This window comes from Mustela nigripes, chromosome 7, assembly GCF_022355385.1.
Source record: "Mustela nigripes isolate SB6536 chromosome 7, MUSNIG.SB6536, whole genome shotgun sequence".
In the NCBI taxonomy this organism is placed as follows: domain Eukaryota; kingdom Metazoa; phylum Chordata; class Mammalia; order Carnivora; family Mustelidae; genus Mustela; species Mustela nigripes.
The window spans coordinates 134,618,001-134,639,103 of NC_081563.1; the positions used below are offsets into that span (position 1 = coordinate 134,618,001).

Consider the following 21,103-nt stretch of genomic DNA (forward strand, 5'->3'; position numbering starts at 1 on the left):
CCTGTCCCGAGGAATTTTCATTTGGCATTTTTGTCACCTTTTGTACCTGTTCTCCACCCTCCTTGTCCGTGTGTCTCCATGCAGAATACATATCGACCGACAAGTGGGCACACAGCTCTGAGAATCGAGTGTTGTGCTGTATTAAAACCATTTTAGAGCATCCATCAGTTCTATCCTAAAATGACATCATTCTGATAATAAAGCTCAGATCTCTGACTTTAGTGTTACACTTTTTCACTTCAATAAAATAGCGGCCAGTTTTTCCTGAAGATGTGTAGGAGACCAGATGTTTCATTGTACCTCCCACATTGTCCTTTCCGTGCCTGCTGTGCTTATCTTCAGTGAATACTTCTAATAAGATTATTGCTGGTCTATAGAAAACCTAATTGAAGATCCATCCAATCTAATCAAAATTAGGTGACCCCACGGCTGCTCAGCTGCTCACTTGTTTCACAGGTGATTAATACCGATTGACTTTGTTCTTGTGTAATTTTAATCTCGTTTTTCAGTTCTCTTCAGCATGAATCATCACTACTCATCGTGGATGCACACAGCAACTCTGTTCTTGGAAGATTTTTGCAGTTAACCAACCGATGGGGGTTTTCTTCTTCTCAAAACTTTTTAGGATGTGACACTATTTCTCTGGATTCAGCTCAAGCTAGATCAGGGAACCCTAACCTCTCCTCTGAAAGATAGACTTTGGTTTATATTTATCCCCAAATACAAATACCTCATGATCTGGGTAGGAATATCTAGAATTAGAATTTAGGGTCATTTGATAAAAATATCAAATTGATTAAAGTTAAAGTGTTTTATGTTTTAGAAACTTTAAAATCTTCTGAGGTTTACTGCATAAAAATTCTTCGTTAGTCATCCGCCTTAAGGATCATTTCAAGTCTTTGGACTAGGAAACCATCTTAGGCATTCTTAATATGTTAAATCAGAGTTTTAGTTCAGATTTCCAAAGAGCGATATTTTTTAGTCTATAGGGAGTTTGGATTTATTTTTATTCTGTGTCTTGATTCTCCAGCATTTGAACTTGGCCATCTGCAGGTGCTGCTTTTGTAAGATTGGAAGAAACCTACTGAATAGGAAAAAGAATAACCAGTTCCATAGAAAATTACCAGCCAAAGCTCCTGGCTTCTTTTTTTGCTGCTGCTTTTGCTTTCAGCCCTATGAAACTACAACAGAGGTTGACCACCTTCTACTCCAGCACATGCACTAGAGTGACCCCGAAGCATTCCTGATTTAAGCTCCACTGGGTCTTTTTAACTATTGATGAATTTAAATAAGGATGCCTGCTTTTTCCAGTTTCTGGAATGGTCTCAGCAGTGGATCTATAGTTTCAGGACTCCCGCTTACAAGATCAAGATACTTCGTGTGTTTCCAAAACAGACCTTTTTTTTTTTCTTTTCTTTTTTCTTTTAAAAATCACATTTTGGGACACCTGGGTGGCTCAGCCAGTTAAGCCTCTGCCTTCAGCTCAGGTCATGGTCCCAGAGTCCTGGGATCCAGCCCCTCGTCAGGCTCCCTGCTCAGCCGGAAGTCTGCTTCTACCCTCTCCTCGCTACTCCTGCTCTCTTGCTATCTCTGTTGATATCTGTGTCTCAAATAAATAAAATCTTTTAAAAAATAAAATCACATTAATATTTTGAACTGGTATAAAGGCCAGGAATATTACATGGACATGACATCAGCATGTCATTAACTGTACCACATAACACCCTGCTTTCAAACAGTGAATAATAAGTCAGGGTCAGAACTTACAACTTCTGTGTTATTTTTTTAAAGATATGTGATTTCTAAAAAATAAACTTTTTGTATGTAATAATTTAAAGCTAGTTCTTTTTTTTTTTTTTTGGACCTTACTTTGAATGTTTCCATATTTAAACATGTATTCTCATATAGCAATTATGACTTTGGTACTTTTCATACTTTCTTTAGTGTTTTGTTCTAGAAGTCAGATTTTTTTTTCAGCGTTCCAAAATTCATTGTTTTTGCGCCACACCCAGTGCCCCATGCAATCTGTGCCCTCCATAATACCCACCATCAGGCTCACCCAACCCCCCAGTCCCTCCCCTCCAAAACCCTTGGTTTGATTCTCAGAGTCCACAGTCTCATGGTTTGTATCCGCCTCCAATTTCCCCCATCTCACTTCTCCTCTCCATCTCCCCATGTTCTCATGTTATTCCTTGTGCTCCACAAGTAAGTGAAACCATATGATAATTGACTGTCTCTGCTTAGAAGTCAGATTTCTATAGCCAAACCTCCTTTAGCTATGTGCCTTACCTAAAACTAAATATAATTCCATATCTTTTGATGACTCAGAGAAACCAACCTTTCGCCTTAGACTTCAGTTGAGCCAAGGAAAGGTGATGTTGTGGGGTGGGGGAGGTGTCTCAGCAACAGATTTGGGGTGGGAGGGAGACTTCTGTTTCTGAAAATATGGTGAACCGGATACTCTCAGAACCTTTTCAGCACACACCTGTACAGAATTTATTTTTATTTTTAATCTCTAAAAGGCTGAGCTAGCAATAAGTTCTCAGGGAATTTTTGAGAGGCAAAAGCAACCAGAAAGTTCAAATCTAGATAATCAAGAGCTATGGGGTGGCCATTTGCACTGAGGACATTTGTCAAGCCCCTGAAGCCGAATGATTTCTGAGCTGTGACCTCACGTGGGAGCTTTGGTCCAGACTTGGTAGGAAAGCCTAGAACCCAGAAGGAGCCCTATTCCCTGAAAGGGTGAACTTTACAAAAATTCCACCTCCTGGGAAGAGGAAAGCTGCCTGACTGGGTGCTGGCTCAGGTGTGTGGGGCGGGTCTTCTCTGACAGTCCCATCTCACTTAAGGTGGGAACAAACAACTCATACTACCTTTGTGGCTGGAGACAAGCAACCCAAGAGTCTAAAGCCAACACCAATGAAGGAAGAACACAACTTTCCCCCAGGCTCCAGTGTCCCAGATCCAGCTCTGAGAATCACGGGGTCATAATCAAGTATTTAAGGAAACTGCCCCCATGAGGAGAAGCAGTAGAAACTAGACCCGAGAGTCAGACTTGAAGACTTGGAATTAATCAGATGCATGGTATGTGAGTACATCGACCATGAAGAGATGAAACGGACCGAGGACCAAGAGACTTTAAAAAGTGATCAAGAGGATCTGGACAACAAAAACCTTGTAGAAAATAATCAACTTTTTTTTTTTTTTTTAAGATCTTTTAAATTTATTTGTTGGAGAGAGGAAGAAGCAGACTCCCTGCTGAGCAGACTCCCCACTCACATGGGGCTCTATCCCAGGACTCTGAGATCATGACCTGAGCCAAAGGCAGACATTAACCCACGGAGCTATACCCAGGCACCCCAATAGTTGACGTTTCTATAACTTTAATTCCTTGGGCTTTTGGCCTTTTTCTGGAGCTTTTCTACTTCACCTTCTGACTCCCTTGGTGGGTGTTCTAATCCAGTGAACCTCTTTCTCACTCACTGTTCAGCTGGCCACTCACCTGACAGTAACCCCTTGCCTGCGGCCCCGTGTGGTGCCCTGGGATTTTCTTGTGTTCCTGCTAACACTCCGCCCCTCTCCTCCAGCTTTTGGCCCCCTTGATGCCTTCAGCGTTTCTTTTGCATCCTGTTTCTCAAGTCGTGCTTGCTTTAACCCCCTCCACCATGACATCAAAATTCAAACTATTAAACAGAGTCATCACTGACCTTTAAAATCCCAGTCCTCCCTGTTTCATCTGTGCATTGGAGAATTTAGCTGAATTTGTTGACAATTTATGAAATTCTGCTTTCCCCAAAAGAGCTGAATTTGAGTTACCTTCTTGAGGTTAAAAGCCGCCAGATTACTAGATGCTTTGAAAGCCGTGCAGTCTAGGGACAACTGGGTGGCTCAGTGGTTTAAGCCTCTGCCTTCAGCTCAGGTCATGATCTCAGGGTCCTGGATCGAGCCCTGCATCGGGCTCTCCATTCGGCGGGGAGCCTGCTTCCCCCTCTCTCTCTGCCAGCCTCTCTGCCTGCTTGTGACCTCTCTCTCTCTCTCTTTCTCTCTCTCTGTCAAATAAATAAATAATTTTTTTTTTTTTTTTAAACCATGCAGTCTGAAGTTTCCTGCTAAGCCTTTAATGCTTTGGACATTCTTCACCTGGTGTCCAGCTGCACTTGAAAAACTCGGGCACTGAGTGCCCAGCGTCCGAAAACTACCCCTCAAGGAGCATGCTAGCCAGAAGTGCACGTGAAAACAGTATAAAGCATACCCAAAACACAGTCCCATCTACAAAAGCAGTCAACCTTCCTGCGCATTTATTAGGAGCTCTAGAAGTGAAGTGGTCAGATGCCCCAGGCTTTGAAGACAAAATTCATCCAAAATACCATTCTCAGTAGCATTTGTCGAGAGAAGGGGGAAAATTATCTCATTAGAGTCTCGGACTCGGTTCCCTTGAACTGCAGCTGTTTCAACCCTCAGTCAGCGGAATGATACGAAAGCCACCTACCTTCCTGGAATAGCAAACTCTTGGAATATTTGTGCACAGGAGGACACTTTCACCTAAAGAAGTAAATACGAATGGATTGCAGCAAAATGTCTAAGGGCTTTCATTCAGTAAAATGACAGGGCCAGATAGGAGACTGAGAAGCCAAGCCCCTCATTCACAAAATTCAAAACTAGGAGTCTGTGTAAGCGTGAGTCTGTTTCCTTTTGGGACCAAATCTGTGGCTTTTGTGACTTCATTCTGTTTCTTAATTTAGGTTGTTTCTCCTAAATAAGTAAATAAGACATGCAAATTACAGCATTCTAACCTGTATTAGGAACTCAAGGGTCAGTTCTTCAGTTGTGGGAAAGATCACTGTTGGGAGTTTGAGGAGATGGCGGGAACCGTCCAGACTGGACCTTGTGCAAAGTCTAGCTTTCTTCTGAGAGGCTTGGGTCTGGTTTCTGCCTCAGTCCCATCACCGTGTGACCTTGAGCAAGTTTGTCCATCCTTTTTACTTCTTTTCAAATATATGTGAAGGTGCATGATACAATTAAAAAACAAACAAACAAACAAACAAAAACAATGGTTGCCGGGAGCTGGAGTCCATCAGAGGGATGAGGAGTGACTGCTATGGGTTTCTTTCCAAGGTGATCATATTTTCTCAAATTAGATAGTGCTGATGGTTGCACAACCCTGCATATACCAAAAAACAAAGAAAAAACCACTGAATTGTGCTCTTTAAAAGGATGAATTTTGCGGTATGTGAATTCTGTCTTAATAAAGCTGTTGTTTTTGTAATTCGATGTCAAGATTACAATATAATGAATTTCCATGTAGCCATCACTCGACCCCCCAGCCAGCTACTCATAGCTCATCTTCTTCTACCTATACCTCTAGCCACTTTCCCCTCTGCTGAATTATTCTGAAGCAAATCTCGGATCTTTATCTGTCAATATTCCAGTATGTGTGCCTGAGAGATAAGGACTTTTCAAAACAAAATCAGGACATAATGGACACATTCTGTGTCCATTTAGTGTGTCCACTAAACGGACACAGAAGCCTCAAATTAAGGTTAATGGATTCCCACCCTGGAAGCCTGAAGCTCAACCTGAGCCCAGCAGTGCCCGCATCTTCCTCATCTGAGAGGAAGCATCCACGCCCACCAACACAGACATGCAGTTTAGGGCCAGAAGAAAGGAGCAAAGAGGCACACCCCGGCAAAATGTCCAGATTCACATTCAACAACATGGACATCACCTGCCATTTTGTCCAGGCCTTTGCCTGCCAAGCATTGCCCGCTGTACGCCTGGCAGGGGTACCGCTCGCATGAGTCGTCCTATCTGCAAAAGACCAACGGGATAAAATCCGTCGGCTAGTCCAGGCTGTCACTCAAAACCTCAGCCCTTCTGACTCGTTGCTCTTCCATCCGACCCTGCTTCGAGGTCTTCAATGGAACTTGCTAACCTCATCTCTTTTTTTGCATATTCATGGCGTTGCAGCTGGGAGCGATTTCGGCCTCTCGACCGATCTGCCCCGCCTCTCCTGTCATACCTTCCTCGCGAAACCTGCCCTCCGTGACTCCCCATTCTCCCATCTCTGACGTCCTCCCTGTGAATCTCCGCTTTGAACTTGCTGCTAAGCCAGCTCGTGTCCTCACCCTGTGGGGTCGTCGTTCCCTCCCTGTTGATCGGCTCCCATCTGTGACACGTCCGTCACTTGGCCCCAGGAGTTAACTTCCAACAATGATAACAATTTAAAATATGAATTGTCTCAGCCAGAAATCAGCTGGCTATTTCCAGTAAATCCTTCCTGGTGCTCAGACGTGGGAGCGCTGACGACACGGGGGTGGGTACTCAGCAGACCAGACAGGGAGGGCCCTAACGGCACGAAGGTAGCAACGGGGAGAGACAAACTGTTGGAGGTGTAACCTGAGCCACGCTCAGGAGAATGGGTACCAGTTCGTGGTGCTGTGACTGTGGCTAGCACCGTCCTCTCTGAACGTTTACTCTGAATTCAGGGAAAGTAAAAATACTTAGCAGGTAATGCTGAACTGCACTGAGCCCGTGCTGTGGTTTCAAGTTCAGATGATGGATGGGTGCGATTTAAGAGACAATTTAAGAGATAAGAGAAAAGTGCTCAGCAGAGAGCCCTGGTAAAGAGTCAGCACTCGCAAAATGTTCGTCATGAAGTTTTGTGAGCCGAGACCAGGAGGTGGGCCTGGGTGGGCCAGTGAGCAAGGAGCGGTATGTACCAGAGGAGAGATGAGTCGGGACGGGGTCCTTGAGGGCACCCCCCTTGACTTGTTTTCTCCCAGCTGTTTGTGGGGCAAGTTTAGGAAGCAGGAAGGAAGAGAGGCTGACCACGATCGCAAATTTGGCCTAGCGGCCTCTAATCAAAAAAATGAACTTGCTCTGTCTGGTGGAAGTTGTTCATAGTGTTTGTGGGGACGAGAATGCAACGCGCTCATACGCTGAGCTTGTTTCAAAGTAGGAACTTCACCCTATAAAGCAGAAGAGCGTTTTTTTTTTTTTTTCATCTTTTGTGGTTTCACATAGCTTAAGTGTGACAATCCCTACTTCTAGACCAAGTGAGAGGCCAGGCATTGAGGAGTGAGTGTGGCCTGGATTTCTGTCCCCTCTCCATCATCCCTTTTATTTTACTCTTATCGTGCTTTCCAGAAAGTCTGCCTGCTGGGAGAATCGTTTTGACAGTTTCCCGTGTTGTCAGATAGCTCCACAGAATTCAGTTTCTGAGAACAGGCCAGAGGCATGCAGTGACATTGCATAATCCTCTTCTGAAGCCGGAGATATCAGCCGGAGAGCTCACGGGAGCTGTTTCACACCACGATGAAAGGAGCAGGCGTCATGGATGGTATGCCCAAGGTGAGTGACGGGGACTGCTTGGAGGGGCGGGCGGTGGGACACCCTGGTATGGCTAAGGACAGGGACCGATTTGCACTCCAAGTTTCTAATGAAGTTGAAAGGTGAATAGTAGTGAGTGTGAGTTTGAGGTCGTACTAATAGTAGTCCATGTGAGTTTGAGATGGAGAAGTTTAACCAAGTTTAACTAAGTCTAAGTGTGGAAAAGATATGTGTTCTAAAGCCTCTGCCAGTTTGATTGAGAGACGGATGAAATGACTTCCTAGCAGAAGCCAGGTTATGGGGTTGATGATACAACTCACCCATCCCTTGGCGACCATTCACCTTCTAACAAACTTCTTGAGCAAGACGTGAGTCTCGGCCTCTGCCCACGCTGGCCTCCCCTCTCTGGGCCCTGCAGACAGTTAGTGTCTCTCCCAGGTGTCCTGGTTGATCCCGTGCTCCTTCCCCAGAGCGGAGTCTACCTCCGGCTTCAGCCCCCGAGGGGCTGGGTCCACAGGGAACATTCTGCGCACTAATTCCGGAGAACTTTTGTACTGATACGTATGAGTGGGGCTCAAGTCTGTGTCATGAATCAAAAAAGATTCACTATTTAGAAAGTTGTGTTGGCTGCTTTAAAGGAAAAACAGCTGGGACACAAGGAAAATGAAGCTCAAGGATGATCTTGCTGCACCTTTTTAAAATGTGAAGTAGAACAGGAAGAAGTGAAACAGTTACTAAAGGGGAAGCTTGTTTATATGAATTATGAATATGTTACTTAGTATTAAAATAATAACAATGGATGTCACCAGTGAAATTTACCGCTGAGTAACCTATGCCGGCCTCACTCATATGGATTGTGTGTAAATATTTAAGGAACCTTGGAATTTTATACCCAACTATTTTCTTTGAAAAAATTTTAAACCATTAGAAACCGGGGGGGGGGGCAGTAATTCAGTAAATCCCTGCGTAGCCTTTACCTAGATTCACTGATTCCTGGCACTTTGCTACATTTGTCTGCCTCTCCTTGTGTGTATTTACAGAGGTGTGTGCACACTTTGTTGTTACTGTTACACCATTTGAAAATCGATTGTGGGCATAATGACATTTCACCCCTAAAGGACGCTTCACATCAATATGTATCTCTTAAAAACAAGGACATTCTTCTGTACAACTCCAATCTGATCACAGGCAAGAAAATTTAACGTTGAATTAATAATGTCCTTCTAACACTAAGTCCATACCAGCAGCAGTAGGGCAAGAACCCACATCTTCAACTCCTAGTCCAGAGGCCACCTCGGCTCTGGGATGCCTACAAAACATATCAATGCACGTATGATATAATATACTTATTTAAAGGCTTTCTACAAGTAAGAGCACTAATGGAACAACTGTTGAGCTTCTCACCTTTTACAATGAGCAATACCTATTAGAGTTCCATTTATTTTAGCACAGTTGATCTCCTTTGTTAATTAATTGCTTTTTATTAGAGGGACACCATGCAGTCAGGGGTCATACCATGTAAGTGGTTCTCAGCTTTCAGCGCATTTGGCTTTGAAGCACCGTCAGGTTCTTCGGGGGCATCCCGGAATGCCTCTCATACCCTGCAGGTGGCCTGCGGACAGTGGGGGGTGACCGTGACTGCCTATCATGCTGTCCCCTGGTTCTGCTGCTTGTCACCCAACTGTTCTGTGTCAGTAGAGTCTCCGCCTTTGTGACCAGCAGCCTCCGTGTAGTTGTCTGACTTTGATTAGGTTTTCCCTAATTCTCACATAAAACCAAAAGAAAAATGGAAAGTAAATAAGATGGTATTAGTGTCGGGAAACTTGGGGAGTGGTACATTCGCAACAGAGGTAGTAGCTCGTCACGGGTGGCAAAGTGCTGCATCTAACACGTCATTCGTTGGCTTACTGGACAGTAGCTGGTTGCCTCCATGTTCAACTCCATTCAAGAAATGCTGGAAATTTAGGTCTAAAAGGGTGAATAAGTGATTTTATTATAAGTAAAGCCTTGTTTGGGATTTTGGGTAGTTTTACAAGTGCCTTATTTATGAAAACAGAGTTTGCGTGTACTTAAGTGACAGGGTCCCGTGTGTTACAAATTGTATTCACTTCTGAGTGTGTGTGTACCCGTGCACACCATTAGAGCTCATGTTGAAACTGGCAACTTTGGGCACAGACATCTTTGTCTGGCTGGAATTGAAGGAGAGTCAGATAAGCATGGTATTAGTTTTCCTTCGCTTTCTGAGAATTTCTGAAATTTGATTCTATTTTATACCTACTTTCTCACAGTATTTTCTCTACCTGCCCCAGCCCTGCACTTTTCTCTACCCCAGACCTGCACTTTCTCTCTTCTGTCAATATGGCTGTAGGCTCACTTGGTTTTCTGAAAGGAATTTTCAGACACGTGTCTTTCCCCTGTTTCTGAAGGGTGGTTGTCCAGAGAACTGATCAAAATAATACTTATGTTTCACGCACGTTTCAGTGTTCTGAGATGTCCTTAACATTTCAGGTTCCACCTCCAGTGAAGAGCAAATATCCTTTAGCTCTCTTCCATCCCAATTCTGGGTGGAGCGGTCCTCCAGCCCCTCAGGGAGGGGCTCGGTAAAGATTGCCAACGTACCCAGGGCTTGTCTAGACACCGGCAGGCCCAACAGCTAGGCGGTGCCTGCCTCGGCGCATCCAGGCAAGCGCACTGCGGATGTCACTTGCGGGCGGGGAGAATTGCAGGCTCCCCTTGTGCCTTTAGGACCTCTGAGGTGGGAAGCAAGACGTTTTCACTCAGTCTTTGTTGAGGAATGGCAGCGGGAATGTGTGCAGAGAACTTATGACGGCCGCAAGGCCAACCTGACCTCCTCCCGCCAAATCCCCCACCTCACTGCCTCCCCTTCCCCCACCTTGAGACGCTCCATCTGGGGGCTGGATGCCATGGGGCTTCCCCGAAAGCATCTTCCACCCTCGCTCACTCACTAGCTTGACCCCTCTCTGGACCTCCCCACCCAAGGCACGTCCCCAGCCACACCCTCCCTGGTCATTCTCAGCTTCCTCCTCCTCTTCATTTATCAACGTCTGAAATCATCTTTCCCAATTGTTTCTCCCTTTATTCATCATCTGTCGTCCCCTCTGGAGCGTCAGCTCCACAAGGGACAGACCTGGGCTTTCTTTATTCATTTTTTATTTTATTTTATTTTATTTTATTTTTTCAGTGTTCCAAGATTCATTGTTTATGCAGCACACCCAGTGCTCCAGGCAATATGTGCCCTCCTTAATGCCTACCACCAGGCTCACCTAAACCCCCTTCCTGCTCTCCTCCAAAACCCTCAGTTTGTTTCTCAGAGTCCATAGTCTCTCATGGTTCATCTCCCCCTCTGATTTCCCCCAATTCACTTCTCCTCTCCATCTCCCTGTGTCTTCAGTGTTACTTTTTATGCTCCACAAATAAGTGAAACCATATGATAATTGACTCTCTCTGCGTGACTTATTTCACTCAACATAATCTCCTCCAGTCCCGTCCATGTTGATACCAAAGTTGGGTATTCATCCTTTCTGATGGAGGCATCATACTTCATTTTATATATGGACCACATCTTCCTTATCCATTCCGTCCGTTGAAGGGCATCTTGGTTCTTTCCACAGTTTGGTGACCGTGGCCATTACTGCTATGAACATTGGGGTACGGATGGCCCTTCTTTTCACTACATCTGGATCTTTGGGATAAATATCCAGTAGTGCAATTACAGGGTCATAGGGAAGCTCTGTTTTTAATTTCTTAAGGAATCTCCACACTGTTTTCCAAAGTGGCTGTACCAACTTGCATTCCCACCAACAGTGTAAGAGGGTTCCTCTTTCTCCACATCCTCTCCAACACATGTTGTTTACTGTCTTGTTGATTCGGGCCATTCTAACTGGTGTAAGGTGGTATCTCAATGTGGTTTTGATTTGAATCTCCCTGATGGCTAATGATGATGAACACATTTTCATGTGTCTGATAGCCATTTGTATGTCTTCTGGGCTTTCTTACTCAGGGCTGGGTCTCCAGTGCCTACAGCAGTACCTGTCCATAGGTGCCCAATAAACAATTTGAGTTGTGTGTGAATAAGTGGGAGGTCACAGAGAGTGCAGATGGAACACTTGCGACATAGCCCTGCCCTGCCACAAGGTCAGAGACAGTACTTCCTAGTTGTCAGACACCTGGGAACTGAGGCCACCACGACTCTAAGCTCCCTAACCGCTACCTGGCCCCAGCCTGATCCACTCAGCCTAGACTTTCGAGAACTGGCCCCCTTCTCACTCCCATGGTCGGAAGTTGCCTTAGATCTGAGCCTTTGCAGCTGAAGTCAAGGTCACAAGGACCTGCGGCCTCCCCGTGACCTTGTCCAGCAGTTCCATCCCTTTACCTGCCTCACAAGGCAAAACATCCCAGATATGACAGCCAGCCAGAGAACACAGTTCACTGTCCACAGTTTAGCCATCTACCCAGCAACGGGATCCAATGTAGTTACTGGATCCTGGGGTTTGGATGATCAACACAGAGCTGATGTCCTAGTAGGGCCAGAAAGTCAGTAGATGAGTAACTGGACACAATGACTTCAGCGTTGAGAACTGCCCTGAAGAAAATAAAACAAGGTGATCTGATCGAGGTGATGGATAGAGAGGGCCTCCCCGGAGACCTGCACGATGGCAGAAGCATTCCAGACAGAGGAGACAGCAAAGGCAAAGGCCCTACAGCAGGAAGAGATTCAGCCTGTTGGAAGATCCGCAAAAAGGCCGACGTTGTTGGGGCAGAGGGACAAGGAGAGAGAGTGGGCAGAAACGAGACTGCAGGGAGAAGCAGGGTCCTGTTCATGTGGGACCTTGTTGGTCCTGTAAGATCTTTAAGGTGCATTCTAAGTGCTAAGGAAGCCACTGGCCTATTTAAAGAAGGAGATGACATGATCTGATGTCTTATGGTCTTATGTTTCTAAGACATCACTCAGGCTGCTATGCAACAAATGGATGTTGGCCAAGAAGAGCAGAAGCGGAGGATGAGTCAGGAGACAAGGGCGGGGGTCTCTCCTTCCATTTTGCAGGCCGCCGTGCTGTTCCCAGTGCACACGAACAAAAACCCCTTCCCTGTCCTTTGAAAAAACTTTTGACATTTTGAAACTGTCAGGGGAAATGAACAGAAAGAAGACCAAAGAAAGATGTAAACAGTTTTTATTGAACGACACATGCTACGCATCCTTTTAAACTGATGTTTGTTTTCTACCAACCTTATTTCCAGGCAATATACCTTTCATTCATTCAACAAATTAATGGGTGCCTGCCCTGTGCCGTGCACTGTTCTAAACACCACCCGTTTCCCAATATAATAAACTGTCATTTTAGTGAATAAAATACCCATCATATTGTATGATCACTCCTGTTTAATAACTTTTATTCTCGTAACAGTTTATTTGCTAGAGAGCTCACTATTAAAAAAAACAAACAAAAAAAAACTCAACAGAACACCCTCACAACCCCCAAAGTTACCAGACTATTCAAAGAAAAGTCGTCTGCATGATCATCGAATGGGGAAGCAGCCCTAAAAACAGAACATGGTCATTTTGGAACTAGGATGACTAAGGGAGGAAATGACAAGTGCCTGGAGGGGAAATAACTTCAAAGGACGGAGGTGGGAGGCGGGGAGAAGTGATATTTGGATACTCCAACATGAGTTGCAAAAAGGGGAAATAAATACTTTAGGAACCGTGTCCGTCTGTATTGCTCATAAGTCATTTTGGGCTGGAGTGGAAGAGAAGGCTTGGGTCCACACCATGGGGACAGAAGTAATGGCAAGAAGGCAGTGTGTCCCGCACCTGGGCCGGCATCCGGGCTTCTGGGCAAAGGCTTGCAGTCTCTGCAGACTCCTCTAGGAAAAACACGGAAACCACTGAAAAGTCATCCACGGGCACGTCTGGGCTACCCATGTGGCCACGCACTCCCGAGAGAATGTCTCCGTGAGCTTAGAAGTTACTGGATAGACAGTATTGTTCTTTTTCCTGCAAGTCTTGTTTCTCCGTAGAACCAAAAGCAGCTTTTGCTCTGCATCTGTTACAGGCAATCTGTCATCCAGGGAGAAGAAAACAGAAGGAATGAGACAAGAAAGCAGTAGGGTCTTTCTCCCTTGGCAATTTTTGCCCTCCAGTTAACAGAAAGTAAAAAGGGCTTTGGGGGATGTTCACTTCAGGTTCAGAATGTAAACTTGCCCCGAGGTTGAAAGGGCATAAGAGTTGATGATAGACAGCGAGTACTTCCAGCTGGTTCTTTCCTGCATGGATGTTGCCCAAAGTGAGGAGATTAATGAATATCGTGAGGTCAGCGCGGCCAGTTACACACACCAGTGTCTCACTGTCCGTGTGGTCTCCCAAGTAAGACCTGCGACGGGCTTATCCATAACTCATTACTGACAACAAAGTGGGTAAGTCCAGGCACTGGGATAAATTCACATCCACAGAGGGGAGACCACGAGCTCAAGTAACAGGGTGGCTCCTTGCTTTCCTAACACACCTAAAAATGACCCGGGCTTAGAGAGTTCAGTGAACTGGCATGAACCTTCTCTTATCTTTCTGTGATCTGTTAAACAGCTTGGGCCAGCTTTGAATTCTTCCTGATCAATCAGATGGAAAAAAATCACACCCTGAAGGGCCCTTGACTGCTAGCCTCCCAGACGATCTTAGATGCGGGACACGGATACAACATTTTTCTAACGTCTGTTATGTATTCTCATATGCATTAAAAAAAAAAAGAATACTAGCTCATCAAACAATTTTACAGGCAAGGTAGCTTAGGAAGAGTTGTTAGTAATTGGTCTCTTTTAACATTTTACTCTAAGTAAAACAATGTACCAAGAACGATGACACATGGCTATGACGGGAAGCAGTTAATAGACACACGGAGTTGACAAGTGCCATCCTAGACAAAGTGTCCTCCTCATCGGACAGGGCACGATGGCACAGAAACACCTTCTTGTAGCCCCTGTCTTTCCTCTTCTTTTTCCTTCAAAAAAAAAAAAAAAAAAAAGAAAGAAAGAAAACAGGAAGAGAGGAAAGGAAGCTTAAAAGGGAAAGAACCCAGCTGTGGAGGCCCCAAGAAGTTCCCAGTCACTCGCCCTCCTCCCTCCCTGCGCTTCTCACGAGCAAGGGCTCAACCTCAACCACTTCCAGAAGTTGCTTCCAACTTCTCTTTTTTTTCCAAACAAGGTATCTTAATCGATAACCCAGGGATGTGACTGGCTAAGAGTTAACGTGGAGGTGGTGGAGGAGGGAGCGGTGAGGAACAGTGGACTGAAGGACACAGTTTGGTATAACAGACACCCATCTTGGGCCACAACCAATTAAATATCAGTTACTGGAAGGCCTGGTTTCTCATTGCGTCATTTCTATCCTGAGGCTACATCAAGGGGACCTGTACTGCTTTGCTCACTGCCCCCAGCATACGGTGTCAAACCTACAGTAGGGATTTAATATATGATTGCCAAATCAATGAAGCACGAAAAGTGCATTCTAGCAAGGTTCCCATCAATAGGGGAAGTAGATTCAAACGAGTGGATCTGGTCAAGACCCAAACCTACTGGAAAACCACAGCGTTCAGGCCTCAGGGAAGAAAATACTTCACTTCCATTGGTCGGCTTCGGAATTTTTTTCTGGTCAGTCACTTCCTCAAAGTCTTATCCGTGGGCAGGACCTTCCACAGCTACGGAAGTCCTGGGATAAGGGGCTTTCTCATCTGAACCTTCAAGAAGATTTCAAAGCTGGAGGGTTCAGAGGTCAACGTTACGGTGGAGAAATCACTTCACGTTTCTGCTTTTTCATAGAGGATGCCATCAACCAGGGCCATTTTTACAGGTGTTAGAACAAGGAATCAGTCTTTGACTTAAGGTGTTCTTTTTCTCTCATGTAGCGTCTCATTTCCATGTTCGTCAGGATTGTTCCCACCACAATAGCTATTGGCACCCGATGGATGGGGGCGGGGAGCAGGGCACAGGCGGAGGGAAGGCCTGCTGTGGCCGGCCCCATCCTTTGGTAGGGCTGTTGCGGTCAGCTCAGATCTGCTGGCGAGAACAGTTGCAGAAGGAGCACACGGTTCACGCACAACTGTTTTAGACCCACACCCCTCAGCATTCCGGCTTAAACTGCCACCGAAGGACTTCCCCTCCCAAGAGGTTTCTGCCGGTGTTTTTCAGGATATGGAATAATCACTCTGAAAAATAATTTCTTTAAAGGATCAAGATGAAGGTGAATGTGAGTATCAGCGTTTCTCTTGGTGGGCATCCATTTCTTGCAACTATTCAAACTGCTTGGGACTCTACATTAACCGTGTGAAGGGGTCTATTACTTGTTATTTCAAATTTTTCCCCTAAGTTAAGAGTGCCAGTAATGATCGTCCTCAAAGGGCTGTCACACCAGTTCAAGCAATTGAAAGTTGCTCTATGGCCCATTTTTGGCTTCGGAACCAAAAAGAGAGGATTTATATTTTGTTTAAAAAACTATATGCTACTCGGTTAATTTTTTTTTTTTTTTTTAAGCCTGAGTGTTACTCTAAACATAAAGGTTATTGGGAGAAAAGGGTATTTCGGTGTCTCAGTGAAAGTGACTTTGGGTCACTTTGTCCGCATTCTGTAGCCTGTCACTGGAGAATGCGTCCACTTTTTCAGAGCAGCGGCTGGAGCCCAAACTCGCTGATTTTGCCAGCCTCAGCCTCTCTTGACAGGCGACAGCAGCTTTCCTTCCGTGTCTCTCCTTTTGCTACGCCTTTAAAACCAGCTCCAAGAGAAACAACTCTTCTTTATGCCGTAGAATGATGCAAGAAATTACTTAGCTGTCACCTCATTAAAAAAAAAAAAAAAGCCCAAATATTTCTGAGACTAAAATGCAGATTCTTTTTTTTATTTTCCATTAACATATAATGTATTATTGGCCCCAGGGGTACAGGTCTGTAAATTGCCAGGTTTACACACGTCACAGCATAGCACATACCTTCCCCAATGTCCATAACCCCAACCATCCTCTCTCTAAATCCCCCCGACAACCCTCAGTTTGTTTTGTGAGATTAAGAGTCTCTTATGGTTTGTCTCCCTCCCGATCCCATCTTGCTTCATTTATTCTTCTCCTACCCTTAACCCCCCACCAAAATGCAGATTCTTTTTTTTAAAAAAGATTTTATTTATTTATTTGACAGAGAGATCACAAGTAGGCAGAGAGGCGGGGGGGTGGGCAGGCTCCCCACTGAACAGAGAGCCCAATGCGGGTCTCGATCCCAGGATCTGGGATCATGATCTGAGCCGAAGGCAGAGAAACTTTAACCCAGGCGCCCCTAAAATGCAGATTCTTGTCGCAGAGTTGTCTCGAGCCCCACAATAGCACCAACGAGCTCTCTCAGCACATTAGGCATGACCCATGAAAGGTGAGTAGCTGAATACCGTTGCAAGTCCCAGGGCGCGTTCTGATTATGAAATGTACCGTTTTGCTATCTTCCGTGACACCTAGTTCCCTATACCTTGTGGAATTGCACTTGTCAATGTCAGCGTTGCTCTGGAAAGTTATTGAAACCATGAGGGAAAACAGAAGTTAAGGCAACAACTTCTTTCTTGAACAATTGTTTCAAGGGGAGCTTCTTCAAGAGGAGGGAAGAAGGAAGGAGGGACAAATGGAAAACGGGAAACGGGGTGGTGGGGGGTGGAGAAAAGGAAGAGAAGGTGGTCCCAGCTCAACGACAGACTTCAGAATACAGCTGGGGGTGGGGAAGGAAGCAGCAGCAGGTCGCCCCCACGTTACAGGCACGTTACAGGCACACAACACCTGCTCTTGTATCTTGCAACATCATCCTAATTTCTCTGTTGGTGGTATGACTTGGGCGGAAAACTGCTTTCAGCTGAGATGAAGTTGACTTGGAGGCAAGGTTTCTTCTCTCTAATGGACAGGAATGATTAATGACAGTCACTCAAGTTTACCAACATAAAGCCATTTTCTTCCAATAGAACCCTTTTTTAAAACTAAAACACATACCCAGGGTTTACAAAATTCTAACTACCAGTGAGCATGGGCTAAAAGCATGTTTTCCTTTAATCCCAAATATCTGTGGTTTCCGGGGCTCTGGTCCCCCAGCCAGAGAGAGGGAAAGTGCCAACCAAAAACTTATGTCACCTTGCACAAAGATGTTATACTCACTATAGCATAAATGGGGACACACCATACCCACACTTAGTCATCCTGACTTTTTAAAAATTAATACTATATTTTAGAGATGGTTCCATTTCAACTCATATAAATTCTACCTCGTTCTTTTTAATGGCTTTATGGTATTCCATTATGAAAGTGTATCATTCTTTACCAATAATAACCTGTGAGCTGTGTTCTGAATTCTTAGGGCAGGATCTAATTCTGATAAATGACCATGCAACGTACATACCTAATTAAAATGTACTTATCGGGACGCCTGGGTGGCTCAGTTGGTTAGGTGGCTGCTTTCGGCTCAGGTCGTGATCCCAGCGTCCTGGGATCGAGTCCCACATCGGGCTCCTTGCTCGGCAGGGAGCCTGCTTCTCCCTCTGCCTCTAGCCTGCCACTCTGTCTGCCTGTGCTTGCGCTCTGTTTCTCTCTCTCTCTCTCTAACAAATAAATAAAATCTTTAAAATGTACTTATCAGGGCGCCTGGGTGGCTCAGTGGGTTAAGCCTCTGCCTTCAGCTCAGGTCATGATCTCAGGGTCCTGGGATCGAGTCCCACATTGGGCTCTCTGCTCAGCAGGGAGATTGCTTCCCCCTCTCTCTCTCTGCCTGCATCTGCCTACTTGGGATCTCTCTCCCCGTTAAATAGATAAAATCTTTAAAAAGTAAACTAAAATAAAATGAAATGTATTTATCCGCTTACCATCCCTCTCTTGGAGGCACACTTTGTCCTTTGCTCGTCTGTCAAGACGCACGTGCCATCTGGCTGGCTGAGCCAAGCACTGAGCCAAGGGCAGACTGCAGAGTCCAAACTGCTTGTGTTCCATTCCCGTTCTGCGTCTTGTTTTCTGAGCCCCTTACGATACTTTATCACCCTCTCTGTGCCTTGGTTTTCTCATTTCTCGTATCACCCTCTCTGTGCCTTGGTTTTCTCATTTCTCGAACAGAACATTAGTCACAGTAACTGCTCCGTGGGGTGGTAAATACCAGGAGAAATAATGTAGGAGAATTATTGCAGTGTCTGGCCCAGAAGTCGGAAGACTGTGACCTCTCCTCATCCACGGGCAAGTGGCTAAGTAGTAAAAACCGAAATTAACGTGATGCGACTCAACATGCAGCCCAGAGTCAAGGGGATTCTTTTCTCTTTGATTAACTGCAGGAGACCAGTAGCAGCTAACACACAGCGTGTGTGCGGAGTAGGCTGCACTGGTATGGGGGGTTGCGCACTGGGAATCCTCTCCAGACCATCTCTGCCATGACTCCTTAAAAACACACCTGTCCTGTCCTCTTACCTCACAGAATGCCGCTCCCCGCCAAAACCTCTCACAAAGTGAGTCGCCTGTCCCTCTGTCTCTTCCCCAGGGTTGTCCTTCTTCTTCTGTCTTTCTCCCCTTTTTGGAGAATACGGATGAGAAAATGGAGGCGGTGAGGGGATTTTGCTTATACTCTTGGAAACTTCTTTTTTTCTAAACATAATGTGCTTTTAAAAACGATGGAAAGTAAGCGTGCAAACAAGCCAACAGCACCGTTCTCCCTGCTTTGATCCTTCTAAGCCTGTGTATTTACCCAGCATGAGATACTTCCAGTGAATTGTTCCAGGGCTTTCGAGGGAGACTATTGTCCCTATGAGGATCAAAGGGCTTTCTTGGCTCCGTGTCTACTCCTGGTGTCCCGAGTCTGGGTTCAGCCGCCCCATAGAGGTCTATGAGGGAAGCTCTCACTGATCTCAGAGTCAAAGTTCCTCCACCCAGGGGAAGCCTGTATGAACTTCAGAGAGCCATACTTGCCATCTGTCAAAGTCTTCGAATATTTACAGTGTGTGCTTTGAAAAAAAATGTGGTTTATATGTTACTATTTTCTCATGATCCTCAGAGGGGAAGTATGAACAATTCTGCTACCTTCTCCTAAAACAAAGAATTCTTGGAAACAAGTCATGGAATCCCTGAGGAAGAGGCTAAAATGCTAAACACAGACATTTTTCAGAGAAAGAGTTCAGTAGAAGTCAGATGCTCATTTTGTCAGCGAGGAGATTCTATGACAGTGTAAGAGCAGGGGCGCAGCCATCACTTGGGGCTCACGGTTCTTGCCACATGTACAGTCTCTTATCTCTTGCTCGAACGCTTAGTATGTTTACTGTTTCCGGCCATGCACTGGAGACCTTGTGGTACGATTTATGTTCCCAAGGAAATGACGATCTTCTGCCTACTTTGCAGGAAATCATCTCAGGGTCTCTCCTACCCCCGGCTACTAACTTTTTAATCTTAGGAATCCTGGAGTATAGGGGTGGGGATAGCACTTGTGTCCGCGGGGAAGGGGAGAGAGGAGCAACGGGAAAGGGTAGAGGAGTCTTGTGTTGTGAGGAGTCAGCGCGTGGTCTTGGCCATAACGTAAGGGGCGGGGTAGGGGGCACATCAAACAGATCATCTGCTCACTCGGGAGCCCTGCACTGAGCAGAAATGCTCCAGCCTCCTGCGCATGAGCTCCGGGTTTGCAAAGGAGGGCAGCACGGGGCCTCCAAGACCCCGGTGGTGGCTGGACTCAGGAGCAGCACACTTCGCTTGGCCCAAGAAGTTATATTTTAAAATCTGTGTGCACTCGCTGCACTTTCCAGCGCTCCCAAATGTCCCACCCCTGGCCTCAGTACACTTGCTGCCCAGCTCCTATCATCATGTGAGTTCGCTGCTTCTTCTGTAAGTAGCAAGAGGTTGACTTCGATTTGGAGAGGCCGTGCGTCGAGCTGGCAAAGCAGGCGTTGGTGTCAGACACGCTGCTGCCCACCGCTGTGTGGCCTCAGGCAGGTGGCATAACCTCTCCTGGTCCGAGGCATGCAACATTCTCAAATGAGGCGAACCCTGAAGACAGCGTCCTGGGTCCCCGCCCCGCTCTCAGGCTCTGAGTGTCTGCAGCTTTGTTCTTTCCAGGAAGGAAAGCACAATGGAAGGCATAGAGGCTGCACACACCCTGCTGGTCCAGAACGTGATGACTAAGAGAGGCACAGAGCCGAAGCTTCCGCGGCGGCCCCTCCACGGGCTCGTTCCCTGTGGTTCTGCTTCGAGCTGCAGCCGCGGCGGCTGGCTCTCTGTGCCACTGCAGGAGACAGAAAGCACGAGAACCGGCTACTCTCCCTGGTCCATACTGGGTTCCTCCTCCCCTCTCTCGAGACTTGCCGTAGAGATCGCAGGCGATCCTTCACCACCGCCTTCCCCGGGCTGTCCTAACCCCAGCCTGTGCCCTCATCTGCTGGGCCGCTGGCCCTGATGAGCCTCTCTGGTCTCGCGGCCGCTCCCTCCGACTCCGATCCCTCTCACCGGGCAACCAGACACAAGCCTCAGCGGCTGGGACTCGAGCTCTGGATCCTCTGTTTACTTCTCTCCCTTCCTGCCCCGCCACCTTTCGGTTCCTCTGCTCGCCGCCCGCTCCACACACACCCTCTCCCTCCATCGCGCCCCCGCAGCCCTCAGACCTTTCTCTTCCTTCGCCTGGATGACTCCTGAGCTGACTAACTCCTACCCCCTCACCCCCAGAGCACAATTTCCACAATTTCCACGGCTCTGTTCTCACTACACCCGCATTCCTCATAACTTCTGTATTTC

The 21,103-nt window shown here is 46.3% G+C and overlaps 1 protein-coding gene across 3 annotated transcripts in view; it reads left to right on the plus strand.

The window, feature by feature from the left end:
• Positions 1 to 7,061: 7,061 nt before the first annotated feature.
• The window catches only part of CASS4 (Cas scaffold protein family member 4), a 35,284-nt gene continuing 21,242 nt past the window's right edge, over positions 7,062 to 21,103 (plus strand). For all 3 annotated transcript variants that reach the window (XM_059408018.1, XM_059408019.1, XM_059408021.1), the window contains exon 1: positions 7,062 to 7,350. In XM_059408018.1, the coding sequence (XP_059264001.1) occupies positions 7,315 to 7,350 (36 nt within the window). In that variant the 5' untranslated portion in view covers positions 7,062 to 7,314. The remainder of the gene's footprint in view (positions 7,351 to 21,103) is intronic.